This window comes from Mobula hypostoma, chromosome 24 (assembly GCF_963921235.1).
Source record: "Mobula hypostoma chromosome 24, sMobHyp1.1, whole genome shotgun sequence".
NCBI lineage: Eukaryota > Metazoa > Chordata > Chondrichthyes > Myliobatiformes > Myliobatidae > Mobula > Mobula hypostoma.
In genome coordinates, this window is record NC_086120.1 from 3,423,433 (window position 1) to 3,447,569 (window position 24,137).

The 24,137-nt window shown below is 40.0% G+C and overlaps 1 protein-coding gene across 3 annotated transcripts in view; it reads left to right on the forward strand.

Annotated features, from left to right (window-relative positions):
- eps15l1a (epidermal growth factor receptor pathway substrate 15-like 1a) overlaps nucleotides 1-24,137 on the forward strand; it is a 492,163-nt gene that overhangs the window by 151,847 nt on the left and 316,179 nt on the right. For all 3 annotated transcript variants that reach the window (XM_063032448.1, XM_063032447.1, XM_063032449.1), the window contains one exon: nucleotides 7,287-7,372. In XM_063032448.1, the coding sequence (XP_062888518.1) occupies nucleotides 7,287-7,372 (86 nt within the window). The remainder of the gene's footprint in view (nucleotides 1-7,286; nucleotides 7,373-24,137) is intronic.

Genomic DNA, 24,137 nt, shown 5'->3' on the forward strand with positions numbered 1-24,137 from the left:
GCATGTATTTCCTCATCTATCCCTGATTGGTTGCCTCTCATTCTAGTCATCCTGTTCTTCACATAATTTGGGGTTTTCCTTAATTCTGCTTGCCAAGGCCTGCTCATGCTTCCTAAACAACCTCCACATTTCTATTGTGCATTTCCCTGAGCACATCCATTCCCAATTTATACTCTGAAGTTACTGCCTAATAACATCATAATTCCCCCTCAAACACGAGGAATTATCCCTCCCCCTCCCACTTTCAAATCTCTTACTAGCTTCAGTTAGACCTGACGAAGGGTCTCGGCCTGAAACGTCGACTGTACCTCTTCCTAGAGATGCTGCCTGGCCTGCTGCATTCACCAGCAACTTTGATGTGAGTTGCCATAATTCCCCCTCCCTAATTAAATACTTTACCGCACTGTTTGCTACTCTCCCTTGTGAAGACCCCTCTAAAGGCCACAGAGCTGTGGTCACTGTCTAAAATGCTCTCCCACCGAGAGGTCTGACACCTGACCTGTTTCATTGCCTAGCATCAGATCCAGTATGCCTCTCTTTGAGTCAGCATATTGTGCCTGGAATCCTTTCTGCAAAACCTAAGAAATTCTGCCCCTTCTATACTTTTTGCACTAAGAAGGTGCAAATCAATATTAAGGAAGTTGAAGTCACCCATGACAACAACCTTGTACCTTTTGTACCTTTCCAAAATCTGCCTCTGCTGCTATTTGGAGGGGGTGGGGGAGGGACTATAAAAACCTAACATTATGAATGGCTATGATGTTTCACTCCCAGATAAGCTCAACATGTTTTATGCACGCTTTGAAAGGGAAAGTAAAACTACACCTGTGTGAATCCCTGCAGTATCTGCTGACTCTGTGATCCCTGTGGCGGTGGCCAATGTCAGAACACCCTTCAGGAGGGAGAACTCCCGCAAGGCATCAGGCCCTGATGGTGTATTTGGTAGGTTACTGAAAAGCTGTACCAATCAACTGGCAGGACTGTTTAAGGACATCTTTAGTCTCTCACTGCTGCAGTCAGAGGTTCCCACCTGCTTCAGAAGGGCGACAATTATACCAGTGCCCAAAAAGAGCAGGGTGCCTCTATGACCTTTCTCCAGCTGCACCCATATCTACTGTGATTAAGTGTTGGTCATGGCCAGGGTCAAGTCCTGTCTAAGCAAGGTCCTGGGCTCATTGCAATTTGCCTATCGCCGCAATAAGTCTACGGTGGATGTAGTCTCACTGGCTCAGTACTCTGCTTTGGATCACCTGAGCAATAGCAATACTGACCCATGTCCGGCTGCTGTGTATTGATTACAGCTTAATGTTCAACACCATCATCTCCTCAGTACAAATCAAAAGCTCTGAAACCTGGACCTCTGTACCTCCCCCTGCAATTGGAACTTTGACTTACTCATCGGGAGACCTTAGTGAGTGCGGATCGGATATAACAATTCATCTTCGCTGACAATCACCAGTGGCACACCTCAAGGATGAATGCTCAGCCCACTTCTCTATTCTCTCACACCCATGACTGTTTGGCTCGGCACTACTCAAACATCATCTATACATTTTGCAATGATAGATAGATAGATTCTTTATTAATCCCAAAGGAAAATACAGTACAACAATAACATTACAAGTGCACAGATATAAATATTAGAAGAGAAGTAGAAAGAATAAAAAATAAGTTACCACAAACAGTCTAACAGGGGGTGGGGGTGGGGTCATCACTTCCCTGGCTATAGGTTGACTCATTATAGACCCTAATGGCTGAGGGTAAGAATGACCCTTTAGTGCTCTTTGGAGCAGTCGTCTTAGTCTATTACTGAAAGTGCTCCTTTGTTCAGCCAAGATGACATGAGGAACATTTTCCAGAATTGCAAGGATTCTCTGTAGGGTCCTTTGTTCTTCTAAAGCCTCCAGTATGTTCAGTTTGACTCCTAAAACAGAGCCAGTCTTTCTAATCAGTTTATTGACACTGTTGGCATCACCCGTGTTGATGCTTTTGTTGCAGTGCACCATCACATAGAAGATTGTACTGGCGACAGTAGACTCGCAGAACATGTGAAGGAGAGGCCTGCATACTCCAAAGGACTGTCTCCTCAGGAAGTAGAGGCGACTCTGGCCTTGCGTTGGTGCTCCACTCAAGTCTGTCATGACACAACTATTGTTGGCAGAATTTCAGACGGTGATGAGCAGGCAGACAGGAGTGAGTGGTGTCACCACAATAACCTCGTAGGGGACGTCAGTAAGACCAAGGAATTGATGGTGGACTTAAGGAAGGGGAAGTTGAGGGAACACACACCAGTTCTCATAGAGGGTGAGCAATTTCAGGTTCCTGAGTGGTAATATCTCTGAAGGTCTAACCTGGGCCCAACCTGTTGCTGCAGTTACAACAAAGGCATGACAGTGGGTATGTTTCATTAGAAGTTTAAGAAGATTTGGTATGTTACCAAAGTCTCTCGCAAATTTCTATGGATGTACTGTCGAGAGCATTTTAACTGGTTGCATCACCACCTGGTATGGAGAAGCCACTGCACAGCATCAGATAAAGCTGAAGAGAGTAGCAAACTCAGCCAGATCCATCATGGGCACTAGCCTCCCCAGCACTGAGGACCTCTTCAAAAGGCGATGGATGCCTCAAAAAGGTGACATGCATCATTAAGGACTCATGTCACCCAGTACTTGCTTTTTTCATTGCTACCATCGAGGAGGAGGTACAGGAAGGAGCCTGAAGATGCACACTCAACATTTTAGGAACAGCCTTTCCCCTCTGCCATCAGATTACTGAATGCACAATGACCCCACATATACTATCTCAGTATCTTTTTTTCTTTTTTGGTCTCGTTTTGCACTATTTATTTAAATAGACATAAAATACAGTTGCAAGCATAAGTTTCTGGGAGAGAACATCGACTCAGACCATGAGAGGCCTGCGTCGGGCATTTTCATGCCTTACAAGGTGCAGATTGTGAACCTTTGCAATTACCTGGTTTTCTGATTTAATTAGTCATAAAATGTGGTCTGATATTCATCTAAGTCGCAATAATTGAGAAACACAATCTGCCTAAACTAATAACACACAAACAATTGTACTTCTTATCAATACTGAGTACACCATTTAAACAATCACAGTGTAGGTTCAAAAAAGTATGTGAATCTCTGAGGTAATGCCTTCTCCAAGAGCTATTTGGAATCAGCTGTTCCAGTCAATGAGATGAGATTGGAGGTGTGAGTTGTAGACATGCAAAGTCAGGTTACTGACAGAGGCCACTGTTCTCAAGAAAAATCTATTTATGTACACCATGCCTCGACCAAAACAACTTTTAGAGGACCTTAGAAGAAGAAGTGTAGAGATGCCTGAAGCTGGAAAAGGCTACAAAAGCATTTCGAAAGAGCTGAGTATTCATCAGTCCATAGTAATAGAAATTGTCTACAGATGGAGGACATTCAGTGCTGTTGCTGCCTCCCTGGGAGTGAGTGTCCTGCAAAGGTCACACCAAGAGCACAATGTGCAATGCTGAAAGAGGTGAGAAAGAACCTAAGGGTAACAGCAAAGGACCTGCAGAAAACTCTAGAATTTGCTAAAGTCACTGTGCATGTGTCCCCTAAACAAGAATGATTTTCATGGAGGGACACCATGGGGGAAACCACCACTGCTCTTCAAAAATCAACATTTCTCAAACTTGTGAAAGACTACCTTGATGTTCCACAATGCTTCTGGGACAATGTTCTGTGGACAAATGAGACAAAGGTTGAACTTTTTGGCAGAAATACACACCGCTATGTTTGGAGGGGAAAGGGCACTGCACACCAACACCAAAACCTCATCCCAACTGTGAAGCATGGTGGAAGAAGCATCATGGTTCGGGGCTGCTTTGCTGCCTCAGGGCCTGGAATGCCTGCAGTCATTGAGGGAACAATGAATTCCAAATTTTATCAAGACATTTTATAGAATGTCAGTGTAGTGGTCTCTGAAGCATAATAGAAGTTAGAAGATGCCACAAGACAATGATACAAAAAACAAGAGTAAATCAACCACAGAATGGTTTAAAAAGAAGAAAATTTTGTGTTTTGGAACAGCCAAGTCAGAGTCCAGACCTTAACCCAATTGAGATGCTGTGGCATGACCTGAAGAGGACTGTTTATGCAAGGTATCCCAGAAATATTGATGAACTGAAACAGTTTTGTATGGAGGAATGGTCTAAAATTCCTCCTCGTTGTGCAAGATTAATCAGCAGTTACAGGAAACATTTGGTGGAGGTTGTTGCTGCTAAAGGAGGTTCTACCAGTTGTTGTTAAATATAGAGGTTCACATACTATTTCTAGCTTGGACTGAATGATTAAACAGTGTGTTCAGTAGAGACATGAAAAGAACAATTGTGTATTATTAGTATAGGCAGATTGTGTTTGTCTATTATTGCAACTTAGATGACGATCTGATCACTTTTATGAGTAATTAATGCTGAAAACCCTTTAATTGCAAAAGGTTCTCAAGCTGTTTTCGCAACTGTGTGTATGTATATATGTCGTAAAATATATACACACACATAATTTCTTAATGTATAGTTTATGTATTGCACTGTTTTGCTACTGTAAAACAAATTTTACAGCATATGCCAGTGATACTGAACCTGACTCTAATTCTGAATACTCCCAACAGAGTGATAGCTCCCTTCCTGTTTCTGACTTCCACGCACACCGACTCTGTAGACAATTCCTCCACAATGTCTTCACTTTCAGCAGCTTATTGCTATCCCTGATTGGCAATGCCACTATTTTACCTCCCTCAATGTCCCTTTTGAAACATCTAAAGCCCTGCACATTCAGCAGGAATTTCTGCTCTTATGACAGCCACATCTTCATAATGGCCACAACATCCTACTGACCCACGTTCTTAAGTTCATCACCCTTGTTCCTGATGCTTCTTGAATTAAAATAAACACAGTTAGCACTTCACACCGAATAAAATGTTGTCATATTAACTGCATGTCCTTCCTCATAGCCTCTCTACATGCTGCATGTACCCATAAATCACTCTAGTTCCCATCCCCAACAGCTCTTGCAAATTTGCCTGCCAGGATATTTATCTCCCTCAAGATCAGGTGTAACCTGTCCTTTTTGAAGAATGAGTACTGATCTAAGGAGTTTGACAGGGTAAATGATGAGAGGATGGTTACCTTTAGGGTTAAACCCAGAACTAGGAGCATTGTTTCATAATCAGGAGAAGGATAGAGACTGGGAGGGATTTTGTCTGCTGGGGATGGTGAATCATTTAGATTCACAACCCAAGTATCTGACATTGACTGTATTTAGTGATATGATGGACAGAATTTTTGACTTTGCAGGTTCAAAGGTTTTGGGAAAAGGGAAGAAATTTGAATTGAGACCAAGATGTGATTGACCGTGATCTTAACCGATCTTTCTAATCTACCATGATCATACTGACAGTTGCAAGAGGTAGATAATTTAAAATTGAGATGTCTAGAAATTTCTTCTCTCAGAGGGTGGTTACTCAATGAAATTCTCTGCCCTGGATGTGGTGGAGGCTAGATTCTTCAACGTATATAGCATGGAGATAGACAAGTATTTGAAAGATTGAGGAATTGAGGACAATAGGGAACTGGCATAGAAGTCCAGTTGAGACCCCTAGAGATAATATTGGATTGTGGGGCATGTTTGAGGGTCTAGGTGATCTACCCTGCTAACTTTTTTTATAAATAGCAGGGCAGGTTTGAGGAGTTTAAGAGGCCAACTGCTCATCTGATATGGAATTAGATTACACTACTGAATGGCTGCAGTGCCTACACCTTACATTAGAGGGAACCCTTGAGTTGAAATAATTTGTTGATATCTCTTTTCTTTCACACTCTATTTTGACATTGACAAGATAGGTAATGGCTAACTTCTATTCAGGCGGTCATAGAAACTCCACTTCCTATAATCTATTCTCTCACACATGCCTATTAACTCCCCTCCACTGGCAGCACTACGGTTCTGTCTTGTGTAGCATAACCATAAAGGAACAGGTCTTCCAATGACTGGTGAGCTATTCCATAATTGCTTTTGCAGCTGGTGAAGCTCTGTCTCCTCCCTCTTTGCAGTCATCAAGAAGCCTGTCTAAGAGAACATGCAGGAATCAAGGTCACTCAATCTGTTGATTCCTACCGAATATACAATGCAAGGATTAGGAAGATAAATAAAAAACCTTAGATGACATTATTAAAATTTATTTTCATAGGATGTTGGACAGGTGTTGTTGATGCAGCCACTACCCATTCTTACCCTGCTTTTCTAACAGCAGCACGTAGAGCTCTTTTGTTGCAATTGACATTTTGGTCTGTTGCATTGATCTTGTGAGGGAAAGCATATGGCAGGCAGCAACAAGGATGAAAGTGGTAGACCCAGAGGTCTGGGCTTCAGAAAACACTACCCACTGCTGTCAATGATCTTTGAATTGATATTTAAAAGCATTCCAAACCAATATAAATAATTTGAAAAATTGGTAATTATTCTTAAAATATTCTCTATAGTTTAAACTGCTGGAACTTAATAATAAAAAATAAAGAAAAGTAAGCCAGGCACTTACATGAACTTACTATTTTAACTAAGGTTGGTGATATCATTTAAGTGAATGAGATTGTGTTATGGCCACCAGCTATCTTTAACCTGAAGCGGAGGGAAACCAGATATTGAGTACATCCAACCCTCAGCTCAGTACATCAATGCTCCTCTGAGCTTATGGTGGAGTGGTATTTCAGATGTTTTGGCATATGACGATGTTGTCTCTGACTTCCATGTTAAAATGTGCAGAAGAACATGAACAGACCTCATCACCATTAAGCATAATCTGATTCAATGTAATTAACATTTGCTTGATTACTGCCAGCTCTTTAGTTTTGGATATTGAAAGTTGTGTGTAATCATGTAAATTGAGGTCAGGTAGAACAGCATGGATGTGCCTGATCTCTAGCAGTCCAGATAGGTTGATTCAGCCTGGTGGTATCTGTGTTATAGGTTGCAAAAGGTAGGACAGTTGCAAGGTCCTAAAGGTTCTGCTAGAAGGCTAAGCTCTATGGAGAGCTCAGCTTTGTAGCGGAGATCTTGCTGGATGAACTGAATTAGGTACGTACAAAGAAAAGCCATCATAAGGTAAACCCCCAGCAATGTATGCTCTTCTACACCTCTATTCACTGTTTTGGATTTCACTTTCTCACTTCTCAAATTTACGTTTTTACTCTCGTTTGAGTTTCTGTTGTATCTTTTAATTTCCTTGATTTTTTCATTTTTGTTTTTCAATAGGATTGCACAAGCTCAGTTGGCTCCGGTGATTTCACTGGCATCAAAGAACTAGATGCAATTAGCAACGAAATCAGTGAATTGCAAAGGTGAGTATTTCATAAATGGCCAAATTCAGGTCAGAATCTGTTTCCATTTCTATTAGATTTAGTATAAAACAGTACAGAGGAAGCGTTCAGTCATTCAAAGCTGTAACTGTATGACATATGCTGTAAGTTACTTTATGCATTTTCCAAATGATTGGAAAAGAAGCCTCATGAGCTTATCAGTAACTATGAGAAAACTTTGTTGTTTTAGTGCAGATGTACTTAACATCATTCTGATAAATAACATCACAGTGAGCCAGAAAAAGCTTCAGCTTTAAAAACTGTCAAAGCTATCAGCAAATGAATTTAGAGCAGAAGTAAGCCTCTTGGTCCTGTGAGGATGCTCCGTCATTCAATAAGATCACAACTAACCTGATTGTAAACTTAACTCTATAACCCTGCGTACCTCCAGTAATATTTCACCCTCATGTTCATCAGGACTAATGATGCTTCTGCCACTGGAAAACAATCAAAAGGAAAGAAATTAAAACTTATTCTCTTTGTACAGAATTTAAAAAGTAATAACTTACCTTAAACACAACTTTTGTAATAAGTTAGTTAGGTAGGATTATATTGTTTCCATATCCTTAATGTTAATGCCCAACAAAAGTAGAACTCTAAAGCAAGCGAGTTGTTATTTTTTGATAAATGCAATGCATTGAGGAAAAGATGTGATGTACAATTTGCACATAACTAGTGCTGACTTTGCCTGTAAATATCCAAGCCCTTTCCAAGTCTGTTCTCTGATCATTTACACCAAGAGCTTAAGGAGACCCCATTTGAAATTATACTCAATGGCCACTCTTATACCTAATAAAGTTCATGGTCTTCTACTGCTGTAGCCTATGCACTTCAAGGTTTGACGAGTTGTGTGTTCAGAGATGCTCTTCTGCACAACACTGTTGTAACACATGGTTATTTGATTTGCTGTCGCCTTCCTGGCTGCTTGAACCAGTCTACCCATTCTCCTCTGATCTTTCTCATTAACAAGTCACTTGCCTACAAAACTACTACTCACTGGATGTTTTTAGTTGTTCACACCATTTTATAAATTATGTAGACTGTTATGTGTGAAAATACTAGGAAATCTGCAGTTTCTGAGATACTCAAGCCATCCCACCTGGCACCAAAGGTCAAAATCACTTAGATCACATTTCGTTCCCATTCTGATGTTTGGTCTGAACAATAGCTGAACCATCTTGACCATGTCTGCATACTTTTTATGCATTAGGTTTTTGCCACATGATTGGCTAATTGCACAGGTGTACTTTATAAAGTGGCCACTGAATGTATCTACTTGCTGTTTAGTGTAGGTCCATGTCACTTTAGATGCTAAAGCAAATACAGTACCACCAGTTAATCTCTCTTGGTGTTGAATGTGGTTAAATTAAGACCATGTATGGTGTTCAAGAAAAGCAGGTCTGGAGATTAGGGCACAGTGTTGCACTGATGGGTGGTGGGAGGAGGAGGAATAAGATTTGGCAGTGGAGCAAGAGGAAGGAAATGGGAAATTATCTTGGGCAAAGGGCAAGGCCTGCCATTACTTCCCATTGTGTGTCAGCTGTTCACGAATACCCAAATAAGTGAAAAAGAAATTATTTTTGAGAATGGGATTGTTGGATGCATGTAGTGACCAAGTTATGGAACTTCACGTGCACCAAAACCCAGTTGACTGTTTACTTAATCCATGTCAGGACTGCTGTGTAGTGCAATTGATCTCAGTCCACTTTTCCAGCTATGTGGTATAATTGATCTTAGTTTACTAATCAGTGCAGAGCCACCCACAACCAGGCAAGTGGTCAGGAGCCATGGGTAGATTTGTGGCTAGGGCCAGGGTTTGGAGTGCTTTTATGTTTCCTGTTCCCTTTACACTCATTGGGTTTATACCGTGAAAGATATACTGTTATGTAACATGTAAAAAAAAAAGTGAAATAAGTGTGTTTATATATTTTGAGTATTGTCCAACAGTCTGGAAAATCTGCTATTCATCAACACCAAAATCCTATTTACTGTAGCTCATCCAGTTCACTATTCAAATATCAGACTATGAGATGTAACTGATTCAGTTTCATTAATCATTGACATTCTGTGTCTGTGATGCAGTTGATGCAAAGTTCACCATTTATGGACACCCCATACACGTGAATGAGATCCAGTAAATATGATTAAATTTGAGTTCAAACTCATCTTGAGATAAAAACCATTACTTCCCCGTAGTAATCAGACACTGTGTCATTTAAGAACACAAACCTGTTGGTTTCACCATGGGTGGCCACTTAAGAGGGTTGCTTTGAAAATTGACAAACAATCAATTCTATACTTGTAGCAACACACACAAAAGTTGCAGCATCTGCAGATTTCCTCGTGTTTGCGTTTTTAAATTCTATGCTTGTGCAATGATGCACATCCACTAATAGATTCAAACCAGCCTTTGACTGTGGAACATCTTGATTTGGTGCCACTGTATCAAATCAAGGGAAGACAATAAATAATGTTCATATTAATCTCCTTATCACCACCACTCATTACAATGTACTGTGGAGATATGGGTGGAAAATCCAGTGATTTTATCTATTTACTGACTTATGGACTTCTGTAAAAATAGAATCCATTCATAATCTGCAAGCAGCCTATATATGAGTTATGTCATGTCATGTCGTATATGTGTGACTTCACCATTTGCTATTTGGCCAGCCACGTAGTATAACTGATCCAACTTTAAACCAAAAAATACAGTGAAGTGCATCATTTATGTCAATAATCAACATAGTCTGAGGATGTGCTGGGGCATCCTGCAAATGTGGCCTTACTTTTGGCACCAGTATAGCTTGCCTCTAACTTACTAACTTGTATGTCTTTGGAATGTGGGAAGAAACTGGAGCACTCGGAAGAAGTATAAAAGGACACAAGGAGAATGTAAAAATATCAGTGCTACAACTGATCTGTCTACTCTTTTGTTTCAGTCTGTGTAGGTTATATAATTGATCCTAACTCACTGTTCAGTGAATCAGTTTCCAACCATGTGATGAAACTGATCCCAGTTCACTACTGAAAATCAACCCAGCTGAATTGTGTAATGGACCTATGTCACTGTCCAATGTAAATGTATGTATGGCTTATAACTGATCCAAGTTCATTAATTATTGTTGATCATTATTTAAAGTACCTATAAAAAGTATTCTCCCCCCATCTCCAGAAGTTTTCATGCTTTATTGTTTTACAGCATTGAATCACAGTGGATTTAATTTGGTGTTTTTGATGCTGATCAGCAAAAAAGACTCTTCTGTGTCCAAGTGGAAATAAATTGCTACAAATTGGTCTAAATTTATTACAATTATTAAAAATGAAATAATTGATTACAGAATTAGATAGATGGTCTATCATCCAAATGCACCCCCAGGTACTTGTGGGTCCTTGCCACATCAGATGATTCAGCTTGCACCCAGAATCAGAATCAGGTTTATTATCACTGGCATGTGACGTGAAATTTCTTAACTTAGCAGCAGCAGTTCAATGCAATACATTATATAGAAGAGAAAAAAAACAAATAAAGTAAAAATAATAATAATAAAGTAAATCAATTACAGTATATGTATATTGAATAGATTAAAAATGCACAAAAAACAGAAATACTGTATATTAAAAAAAGTGAGGTAGTGTCCAAGGGTTCAATGTCGATTTAGGAATCGGATGGCAGAGGGGAAGAAGCTGTTCCTGAATCGCTAAGTGTGCTTTTGTACCTCCTATCTGATGGTAACAGTGAGAAAAGGGCATGCCCTGGGTGCGGGAGGTCCTTAATAATGGACGCTGCCTTTCCGAGACACCGCTCCTTGAAGATATCCTGGTTACTTTGTTGGCTAGTGCCCAAGATGGAGCTGACTAGATTTACAACCCTCAGTAGCTTCTTTCGCTCCTGTGCAGTAACACCCCCCCACTCCCCATACCAGACAGTGATGCAACCTGTCAGAATGCTCTCCATTGTACGACTGTAGAGGTTTTTGAGTGTATTTGTTGATATGCCAAATCTCTTCAAACTCCTAATGAAGTATAGCCGCTGTCTTGCCTTCTTTATAACTACATCGATATGTTGGGACCAGGTTAGATCCTCAGAGATCTTGACACGCAGGAACTTGAAACTGCCCACTCTCTCCACTTCTGATTCCTCTATGAGGATTGGTATGTGTTCCTTCATCTTACCCTTCCTGAAGTCCACAATCAGCTCTTTCATCTTACTGATGTTGAGTGCCAGGTTATTGCTGCAGCACAACTCCACTAGTTGGCATATCTCACTCCTGTATGCCCTCTCGTCACCACCTGAGATTCTACCAACAATGGTTGTATCGTCAGCAAATTTATAAATGGTATTTGAGCTATGCTTAGCCATACAGTCATGTGTATATAGAGAGTAGAGCATTGGGCTAAGCACACACCCCTGAGGTGCGCCACTGTTGATCATCTGCGAGGAGGAGATGCTATAACCAATCCGCACAGGTTGTGGGTCTTCTGGTTAGGAAGTCATGGATCCAATCGCAGAGGGAGGTACAGAGGCCCAGGTTCTGCAACTTCTCGATCAGGTTTGTGGGAATGATGTTATTAAATGCTGAGTTATAGTTGATGAACAGCATCATTATTCAACCCCCTCACATCAGTATTTAGTAGATGCACCTTTGGCAGCAATTACACCCTTGAGTCTGTGTGGATAGGTTGCTATCAGCTTTGCACATCTGGACATTGCAATTTTTTCCCCATTCTTTACAAGACTGCTCAATCTCTGTCAGATAGCATGGAGATCGTGAGTGAACAGCCCTTTTCAAGTCCAGCCAAAAATTTTAATTTGGTTTGAGGTCCGGACTCTGACTTGGTCACTCCTGGACATTAACTTTGATATTTTTAAGCCATTCCTGTGTAGCTTTATGGTTGTGGTCATTGTCTTGCTAGAAAACAAATCTTTTCCCAAGTGGCAGTTCTCTTGCAGACTGGATCAGGTTTTCCTCCAGGATTCCCCTGTATTTTGCTGCATTGATTTTACCCTCTGCCTTCACAAGTTTTCCAGGGCCTGCTGCAGTGAAGCATCCCCACAGCATGATGCAGCCACCACCATAAGGTAGGGATGTTGTGTTTTTGATGACGTGTGGTGTTTGGCTTATGCCAAACATATATTTAGTTTGATAGCCAAAAAGCTCAATTTTGGTTTCATCAGACCATAGAACTTACTTTCAGCTGGTTTTTAGTCTCCCACATGCCTTTTGGCAAACTCTCACTGAGATTTCATGTGAGCTTTTTTCATAAGTGGCTTTCTTTTTGCCGTTCTCCCATAAAGCTGTGACTAGGGAAGCACCCAGGCAATGGTTGTTGTATGAGTAGTCTCTCCCATCTCAGCCACTGAAGCTTGTAACTCCTCCAGAGTTGTCATAGGTCTCTTTGTGGCCTCCCTCACTAGTCCGCTTCTTGCACGGTCTCTTAGATTTTGAGGATGGCCTGTGCTAGGCAGATTTACAGCTGTACCATATTCTTTCCATTTCTTAATGATTGACTTAACTGTTCTCCAAGAGGTATTCAGTGACTTGGAACTTTCCTTGTATCCATCTCTTGACTTGTGCTTTTCAATAACCTTTTTGTGGAGTTTCTTGGCGTGTTCTTTTGTCTTCATGGTGTAGGTTTTGCTAGGATACTGACTCTTCAGCAGTTGGACTTTCCAGATACAGGTGTATTTTTACTACAATCAGTTGAAGCACCTTGACTGCACACAGATCTCCAAAAAGAGATCTCCTTTTAACTAATTATGTGACTTCTAGAACTAATTGGCTGCACCAACGATGATTTGATGTGTCAGATTAAAGGGGGATGAATACTTATGCAATCAATTATTTTGTGTTTTATATTTGTAATTAATTTAGATCACTTTGTAGAGATCTGTTTTCACTTTGACATGAAGGAGTCTTTTTCTGTTTAAAAAAGCCATATTAAATCCACTGTGATTCAGTGTTGCAAAACAATAATACATGAATACCTCCGGGCGGGGGTTGGGGTGTGGCGGGGGGGGTGAATACTTTTTATAGGCACTGTATTTGAAAATGATCTCAGTTCACTGTTTAGTTTAATTGATAGGATAACTTCTGAATATTGTGTGTATGTGTGTAACTGCTCACTGTTCATTGTGGTGTCATTCTGTGTATGTGGTACATATAACGCCAATTGTGAATTTCTTTGGAATTAACTATCTATATTGTATCTGATTCCAGTTTGCTATTTGGTGTCAGTTGTCTATGTGATAAAACTGATCCTAGCTCACACTTTTGTGTCATTCCTATCTTAATTTACTATTTGGTGTCAGCCCATGTGGTACATTTTAATGATTCTATGTCATTGAGTGTATGTGATGCAAATGATCCTGACTCAGTGTTATTCTGTGTATGTGTTATCACTGATTCCTGTCCATTATTCATTGTTAGATTTTCTCTGTAGTGTTGTACAAAAGTCTCTTTAAATTTTGGTATAATCTGGGTATATTTTGGTATAATCTGGGCATATTGCAATAGAATGAATGAATGAATGAATAAATAAATATATATAAATAAATACACACACACACACACACACACACACACACACACACAAACTCTCTGCACTCTTTCTAGTTTAATAACAATTTTCTTATAATAGGGTGACCAAGACAATGCATTGCTCCCAAGGTCCTGTACAACTGCACCATGGCCTCGAAACTTTTATTGTCAATACCTTGACATATAAAGTTAGACGTACTTGTTGAGCAGAAAGGGCAGGATTTTCTTTAAGTACTCGAATTACTGATTTTGGAATATGTTATCGTCATCAGCAATCACTCATAGTCGAGTATGATTCTTTTCCTGGTAGTTGATCGGGTCATTTGTGGGTCTTGGTTGACTGAAGAGGCCGATCCGGGATTCACAAGTCCTACTGCAGTGTTGGCAGGTGAAGGTTATTGAACTGGTATTCCTGGTTGGGACTTTCCCAGTTTCTACTTACATTGAAGCCGCTTAGCCTCAGTTGCACAGTGAAGGTATTCTTCGAGCTGTGCAGTCCCCTCAAAGACAGCCCTTCTCCAGCTTTTCCTAACCTTTGCTAATTTCTCCCATCCTTTCAGGTTGATATGGCACTTCTTCAGGTAGTCTCGATATTATCCTTGATCCACTTTTTCTGCCCTCCAGGAGTGTGCTTTGTATCCATGAGTTGGCTGAACAGGAGTTGTTTAGGGAGGTGGGAATCAGGCATACGGATGATGTGGCTGACTCATGGCAGTTGGTGTCAAGTCATGATTGTGGCTATGGAGTTAATGTTAGCATCCTCCAGTATACTGGAGTTAGTACGCGGTACACCTGTTCTTCCAGCTAACTCTCCAAATCTTTTGGAGGCATCTTTGATGGTAATTTTCTAGGGATTTTATGCGCCTCCTGTATGTTGTCCATGACTTCGCTCCATATATTAAGGAAGGGAGAACTATATAGACCGGAAGCTTACTATTCGTCTTGATATCCCAATCTTCAAAAGCCCTCTTTCTCAGCTTGGCAAAAGGTCCGCTCACACAGCTTATTCTGTGATTTATTTCAAGGTCAATGTTGGCTCTTGAAGAAAGAAGGCTGCCGAGATGTGGGAAATGATCAGTGTTCTCCAGAGGGATGTTGTCAATTTGGATGGGTGGAGGTTTAAGAGCTTGATCTGGAGTAGGGTTGATGCAGGACCTAGGTTTTCTTGAGCTTAGATTAATTCCAAGGAGCTTGTATGCTTTGACAAAAGCATACAAGCTCGATGTTGTCGTTTAAAGTTAAATTAGACAGCTATATGGACAGGAAAGGAATGGAAGGTTATGGGCTGAGTGCAGGTCGGTGGGACTAGGTGAGAGTAAGAGTTCGGCATGGACTAGAAGGGCCGAGATGGCCTGTTTCCATGCTGTAGTTGTTATATTGTTATATTATATTGTTATACATTATACACTGCAGATCCTCTTCAGAGTGAGCTATGATGGCGTTGTTGTCTGCATATTGGAGCTCCATGATGGAAGAAGATGACCCGTTGCTCTTTGCCTTGAACTTGTTAAAGTTAAAGATCGCCCTTTTGTCTTTTAGAGAATCTGGACTCCTTGTGGGAGGTCTTGGCCTGAGGGGTGAAGAATGGTTACAATGAAAATGGCAAACAGAGATGGAGCAATGATGCACCCCTTTTTGACCCCAGTTTCAATCTTAAAATGTGCTGTTTCAGAGCAGCTGTTGCTGCTGACTAATGACTCTTGGACTCACATCATTGTTTAAGAGCTGCAGGAACTTGGGGGGATTTCTCCAGGCACAGTACCTGCCAAAGGGCAGGTGTTTTTACAGAGTCAAATGCTTTTGTAAGGTCTATGAAGGCCATATAAAGTAGAAGATTTTGTTCCCTGGCTTCCTCCTGCAATTGACATGCTGTAAAAATCATGTCAGATGTTCCTCTGGCTGGACAGAAGCCACACTGAGGCTCAGGCATGAGATTTTCTGGCCACATAAAATTCGGGTGAGTACCTTTCCTGTTGCAGAGAGGAGGGAGATACCTCTATAATTTCTGCAGTCAGCTTTGTCACCCTTTTTGAAGAGTGTGACAATCAGGGCGTCCCTGAGTTCAGCTGGAATCTTCTCCTGGTCCCAGATCTTGACAAGCAAGTCATGAATATGACTTAAAAGTTCTGTACCACCTTCCTTGAGGATTTCTGCTGGAATTCCATCAAGCCCAGTGGCCTTATTGTTCCTCAAATTCTTGCAAGCTGTCAGCACCTCTGACACCAGGAGGCTTTCTCATGTCCTCCTTTGTGGGTCGTTGTGAGAGTTGGTTGATGACTTCAATGTCAGCAGTGGTGTCACAGTTAAGTAGCTCCTGAAAGTGTTCGTGCCATTGAGAATTGATGACATCATTGTCCTTTAGCAGCCTTTGTCCATTTTTGGATTAAAGGGGGTTGAGGCCACAGTGGTTTGGGCCATACACTGCCTTAGTGGCAATAAAGAATCCCTGATATCACCAGAGTCAGCAAGCTGCTGTATTTCTAGGACCCTTTCAGTCCACTATTGATTCTTTATTTCCCATAAACACAGCTGGGGTCAAAGCAACACTCACAACACGCTGGAGGAACTCAGCAGGTTGGGCAGCATCCGTGGAAAAGATTGGTCGACGTTTCGGGCCAGAACCCTTCGTCAGGACTGTAGAGGGAAGGGGCAGAGGCCCTATAAGGAAGGTGGGGGGAGGGTGAGAAGGAGAAGGCTGGTAGGTTCCAGGTGAAAAACCAGTAAGGGGAAAGATAAAGGGGTGGAGGAGGGGAGGCAGGGAGGTGATAGGCAGGAAAGGTGAAGAAAGAATAGGGGAAAACACAATGGGTAGTAGAAGGAGGCGGAACCATGAGGGAGGCTGGGGGAGGGGGCAGAGTGACATAGGGATAGGGGAAGGGAGGCAAAACACACTAGAGGAACTCGTATACCGTCTAGGTAGTCTCCAGCCCCTTGGTATGAACATAGAATTCTTCAACTTCCGGTAATTTCCTCCCCCTCCCTCCCTTCAAGAGCAAGATGATTGTATCTAGCACCCACTGCCTTTGTGTCAGGTTGTGGCTGGGAGCTCCCAGACTTCACTGTTTGGCTCCTCTCATCACTTCTTGATTGCTACAGGGCTTTGTTCAAGTTGGTCCGGGTTACCAAACCAGGAGAAGTGCCTGTACGTGAGGTCTTTTAACGTGGGGAGACTGATGTACAAGCAGCCACCACACAATCCTTGACAGAGAAAGGCCCAGAATCCAATCGCATGGAGACCAAGATGATTGGGGGCCCTCTTCAGCTTCAGCCTTCCTCCGCTTTCACAGCTGTTGTGGTGGTCCTCATAGATCCAAGATTACGGAGACTCTTAATTTTCCACCACCTTCAGTCTGCTCTGCCGTTGAGGTCTTGTTTGGACCATGCTTTGCCTGGATCCTCCCCTTTGACCTCACCACCATGGGTGACCCTACCACGAGCTAAGCTCCAGATGGCATCGCTGTCAGTTTCTCAGGACGGCACCACGACAAGATGGCGGTACCCCAGAGAGGTTTATGTAGATGTGGTAATCTCGTGTGAGATGAGAGTGAGACCTTGGGAAAAGAGGACCATACTTCTATAGATCCTTATATAATGCATTTTGTGATGGCTAATTAATTTCCTGACATCTTCCATGTTGCTTTGTGTTCCAGCTTGTGTGTCTTGGGTCTAGCTGCAAGTCCGAAAGTGCAGTTTGGCCATGGTCCAAGTGCAGCCTTATTTCTTCCTAACTGAACCTTCCGCTAAATTAGGCGACGTGCAACTTTTGTCACAATTATTGGTGGGTGGTTGGGGGGTGGTGTGGCGGCTGAGAGGGCCACTACCTGCAGCACAGTAAAATGGTTGCTGACTCATCTGTACTTACCTCTGACAAGCACTGAAAGTTCAACAACATCCTGACTGGTGGTTCTGTAACCAGCAGGGCAATTAGTTTAGATGAAGAAGTACTCTTAACTTAAAAACAAACTTACCACAGTGACTGTAGGCAGGTGATTGATAGTTGTACAGGGTTGTTTGCAAGCAAATTTCATGAACTCAGGAGCCTCAGAAACCACGACAGAACCACGCTTGCATTCCAATGTTGTGCAAACCACATGACCCACAGTAGTTGCCTCTTCTAGATTATAAAAACAAACATATTTGTTTTGTCAGTCTCTGGTTTGAAATGCTAATATAATTAATTTAATCATTCACTTTCTGGAGAGTAGTGACAGAAATACAGGTAAATGTTGAACTTGTAGATTTACCTTATGAATGTACTGACTCTTACAAACCAGGAAGGTCCCAAGTTTAGCCGTGGACTTGTAAGCATCAGAATTTCTTTTGATGTTTTGCACTGTGATTTCTTTCAGAGCTTTCCAAGGTTTCACTTTTTAGTTGGATTAGAAATTCCATGACTGCCTGACTGTCAAGGAGGGGTGATTAGACTCTGTTATGCAGGTGTCAAACATTATCTTACAATTTTGAAGCATCTGGAAAAACACAAGAAAAAGTTTGTGAAGTCTTTGCAGTTACCTGGTAATGTGGTCTGATATTCAACTAATTCACAATAATTGACAAAAACACAGTCTGCAAAGGGAATTACAGAGACATGAGAGAGGAGCTTGCCCAGGTGGATTGGGGGAGGATACTGTCAGGGATGACGGAAGAGCAGAGATCACTGAAGTTCCTGGGAATTGTTCACCAGGTGCAGGATAGAATTGTCACAGAGGAAGAAATGACAGGGGTAGGCAACCGTGGTTGACAAAGGAAGTTAAGAACTGCATATAAGGTCGCACAAGTGAGTGGGAAGTTAGATGATTGGCAACTTTTTGAAGTCCAACAAAGGCAACTAAAAACCCTATACGAAAGGAAAAGATGAAATATGAGGGCAGACTAGTCAGTAATATAAAGCAGGATACTGTAAGTTTTTCCAGTTATATAAAGAGTAAAAGGGAGGTGAGAGTTGTTATTGGACCAGTGGAAAAGGATGCGAGTGGGGTAGTAATGGGGGACAAAGAAATTGCAGATGAACTTAATGGGTACTTTTCATCTGTCTTCACTGTGGAAGACATTAGCAGTGTGCCAGAGGTCCGAGAGTATCAGGGAGCAGGAGTGAGTGCCTTTGCTATTACAAAGGAAAAAGTGCGAGGCAAACTGGAAGGTCTTAAGGTGGATAAGTCACCTGAACCAGATGGATTACATCGGAGAGACCTGAGAGAGGTTGCCGAAGAGATAACAGATGCATTGGTCAAAATCTTTCAAGAATCACTTGATTCTGGCATGGTTTCGGAGGACAGGAATAGTGCAAATGTCACTCTACACTTTAAGAAGTGAGGAAGGCAAAAGAAAGGAAATCTTAGGCCAGTTAGCCTAACTTCAGTAGTTGTGTAAGTGTTGGAATCTATTATTAAGGATGAGCTTTCGGCGTACTTGGAGACCAGTGATAAAATAAGTCAAAGTCAGCATGGTTTCTGTGAAGGGAAATTTTGCCTGACAAATCTGTTAGAGTTCTTCAAGGAAGTAACCAGCAGGGTGGACAAAGGAGAGGCAGTGGATGTAATTGACTTGGATTTTCAAAAGGTATTTGATAAGGTGCCACATATGAGGCTGCTTAATAAGATAAACTCTGATTCTCTAGATGGCGCTCACGCTGTGAGGTCACTTCTCGGCTTCGCTCCGTTACTTTTTCATTTTATATCTATGATTACCTTTATTTAATTTACTTTTAAGTTTGGATTTTGAACCTTGAAGAGATGAGTAAAGAAACAGTTACAAGACCTAAAGTCCGAGACAAATAAACCTGCAAAAGATGCTGATGGCGACGGAAAAAAGCAACCTGATCCTAAACATCCTGAGATAACTTATGAATTGTTGATGAAGTTGTTTCATGAACAAGCTGATGAAATACGCTGAGGCTTTAAAGGAGAGATTATGGCAATTATGCAATCTTTTGGTGTGCTTGACCATCAAGTTTAACAGCAACAAAACACAATCACCGAACTGAAGGAGGATGCACGAAAGAAAGATGAAAAAATCGGGAGTTTGGAACTAAAAGTTTCTTCGACAGATAAACAGCTGGAGAGTCTTAAATTTAAGATTGCTGATCTGGAAAACCGATCCAGAAGAAAGAACTTATGTGTAATTGGTCTCCCTGAGGGATTGAGACAGGAGACCCTTCAGTATTCTTTTCTGAACTTTTAAAGACTGCGTTTAGCTCTGAATTCCGGGATTTTCGATCGCGTGTATCGTATTTTTCGGAATAAATCAGATTCTCAGTCTAAACTGAGACCAGTAATCATCTGATTTCATTATGTCCATGTCAAAGAGCAACTCATACGAGTAGCCCGACGGCAGGGAATGATTAAATTTCAAGACCATCAATTCCGATTGTATGAGGATTTCAGCCCCGAATTAATGAGAGCGCGATTGGCTTTCAAACCTCTGATGATGGAATGTTACCAAAAAGATCTCAAACCAGTGTTACTGTATCCTACCTGTTTAAGAATTTCTCCTCCGAACAGCCAGCAACTTTTCTTCAACTCTACAAGTGCAACTCGAAGCTTTCTGGAAGAACTTGAATCAGCCGCCACAGTTTAATTAATATACGATCCTTGTGCTATTAGCTTTGGCTTTTCATTTTTTCTCAAATTCTATTAATCATATGATTCATTTTTGAAGATTGACTTTTATAAGTATAAGACTTCTAGTGTTGCTATTCTTTATATTTAATTTTACCGTTGTTATCGGTTATTTTTTATTTTTTTTATTATTGTATGTGGGGGAATATCATGTTTTTTCTCCATGTGGTATAACCATGATGGCGTTTTGTCGTCTTCTTCCCATAATACCTTTTCTTTTTACCGCGCCATCTTTTTGGGTTCTTCTTCCCATAATACTTTAATTTCCGGATATGGCTTTTTTTTTTCATTCAACTGTTCTCCTTTACAAATATTTTATATTGAATAGTATGTATTGGTATCTCTTTTTTTCTCTTTATTTTATTAGCATGTTAGTGATTATAATACTAAGGTATTTTATTTTACTATACCTGTTAAGTTTATTGCCCTTTTCGCTGTTATAGTGTAGTTTTGTTAGGTGTTCTTTTTACCAACATATACCTGGGAGCTGCCTTCTGGAGAAATGGGGGGACATTTAGTCTTAGCTAGCTTTTTGGCCTTTCTTGGCTTAGTTTTAGGGTTTCTTGGATGGTGGGTGGGGGGGGCTTATTCTTTTTTTCCTCAATGGGCTAAATTTGAACTACAACAATATCTGTATTGTAGCAGCTTCCGTCTCCTTTCCAAATGCTGGTTCCTCTTCCGGTTACATGAGTTTCTACTCTGGTTAATTCTTTATATACCAAAAGATTGATTCAAGGTTTACATGGCTCAGAGGATTAATTTTGTTTCTTGGAATACAAATGGACTAAACCATCCGATTAAAAGGAAAAAGATTTTTAAAGTATTCCATAGAATGTATGCCCATTTAATTTTTGCCCAAGAAACTTATGTGAGGAAAGAGGATAATCAGCGTTTTTTTAAGTTTTGGAAGGAATAACAGTATCACTCAAACTCCAAAGCTAAAGTGAGAGGAGTTCCAATTTTTATAGATTCTTCAATTGCATTTGTACATCACAATACCTTCTCTGACCTGAATGGTAGATTTTTGTTAATTACCGGTCTTTTTAATAAGAAAGTTGTTATGGTTAATGTTTATGCCCCGAATGTGGACTACCCTGAATTTTTTGAACAATTATTTACCTCCTTTCCTAATTTAAGTGATTACATGTTGATAATGGGGGGTGACTTTAATTGCTGCTTAAATCCTTCGATGGATAAATCTGTACCAACTCAGGCACTACTGAATAAGTCGGCCACTTTTATCAATTCATTTTAGATTGATTCTGGAATCTCCACGATTTGGAGATTTCTACATCCCAAAGATAAAGAATTTTCTTTCTTTTCACACATACATCGTATTTATTCTAGGATTAACTTTTTATTATAGACGCTTGTTTAATTCCATCTGTAATTGAGTGTAACTATCATATCATTGCCATATCTGATCATGCACCATTGAATCTCTATTAAGTTATGGGATACACCTTCTAATACTAGACAATGGCGTTTTAATTCCAACTTACTTCAAGACTCAGATTTTGTAAAATTTATTAAGGATCAGATTGACTTTTTTTTAACCAATACTATGGATGAAATTCCCATTGGGGTTATATGGGACACTTTTAAAGCTTATATCCATGGTCAGATCATTTCCTACTCGGCTGGATTGAAAAAACGCACTAAGAATGAAATACTTGTGTTGATTGATAAGATTAAAGACCTCAGTAAACAATATGCCACTGCTCCTAATGAGGAGCTTTACAGGCAGAGAGTTGAACTTCAAATGGAGCATAGTTTACTCTTAATATCGTCAATAGAAAATCAATTGATAAAAAACAAGAAGTGAGTTTTATATACATAGTGATAAATCTGGTAAATTATTAGCCAATCAATTAAAAACAGCTTCGGTTAAACGTCAAATTACTAAAATTCGTAAACCTAATGATATTTCAACAGTTGATCATGATGAGATTAATAAATCTTTTCAAGAATTTTATACATCTTTATATCAGTCAGAATTTCCTCATGATCCTAGGGAGATGTAAGATTTTTTAAGGAATTTGAACTTTCCGAAATTAACACCCGAAGAACACCCGGCCCAGACGGCTATACAGCAGAATTTTTAAAGTTTTTTTCTTTTATTCTTTCTCCCCAGTTGTGCAGAGTTTTTAGAGATGCAATTATTTTAGGTAAACTACCACAATCGTTTTATGGAGCTTTTATTTCCTTAATTAAAAAAAAAATAAGGATCCCACTGAATGTGCATCATATAGACCGATATCCTTATTGAATGTTGATTCAAAATTTTTTTCTAAAGTATTAGCATCTAGGTTAGAAAAGTTATTACCTCAAATTATTTCCGCAGATCAAACTGGATTTATTAAAAATCGTTATTCATCTTTTAATATTAGGAGAGTAATAAATATTATTTATACTCCTTCACTGAGAACTCCAGAATGTGTTAGATGCTGAGAAAGCGTTTGACAGAGTTGAATGGCCCAATTTATTTACCACGCTTGAGAAGTTTAATTTTAGCCCGATATTTATATCCTGGATGAAACTGATATATCATACTCCTTTAGCTTCAGTTTTGACTAATAATCAAAGATTCCCTTTTTTCGATTATTTCATGGCACTAGGCAGGGTTGTCCTTTATTATTTGATATTGCTTTAGAACCTTTAGCAATTGCAATTCGAGATTCACCAAATATTTTTGGTATTACTCGTGGGAAAGAGATACGTAAGTTATCATTATATGCAGATGATCTACTATTATATAATTCTGACCAGAAAAATCCATTCCTGCAACTTTATCCTTGTTGGATAAGTTTAGTAAATTTTCTGGTTATAAACTGAATCTTAATAAGAGTGAACTTTTTCCGTTAAATATGATGGTTCCAAACTATAAATGTTTAACATTTAGATTAGCTACTGATCAATTTACTTATTTAGGAGTTAAAATTACTAAGAAGCATAGGGATTTACTAAGGTTAATTTTGTACCCTTACTTTATCAGGTTAGAGATTTGATGTTTTTGTCATTAATTGGTTGGATTAACGCTGTTAAGATGATTATTTTTCCTAAGTTTCTATATTTATTTCAAGCACTGCCAATTTTTGTTCGGAAATCTTATTTTGATAATGTTGATTCAAAAATTTCCTGATATGGCAGAATAAAAATCCTAGACTAGGTAAAAGATATTTACAGAAGTCCAAAAAGGAGGGTGGCTTAGCATTGCCAAACTTTAGATTCTACTATTGGGCAATTAATATTCGTTATTTAAATTTTTGGACACGGAATTGGGACACAGTTTCAAGTCCTCAATGGGTTAATCTTGAATGTAATTCTGTCTCAGGGTTTTCATTGGGTTCTATTTTAGGAACCCCACTTCCTTTTGCCTTTTCTAAATTGGTCAAACAAATGGATAACCCAATAGTTAAATATACTCTTCGAATATGGTTTCAGTTTCAAAAATTTTTTGGACTGAATCAATTTATTTTAACTAGCCCTATTATATCCAACTTTCTTTTTCAACCCTCTTTTTTGGATCAAGCATATCTGGTCTGGAAAACAAAAGGTATAAATTTTTCTGATTTATTCTTAGATAAT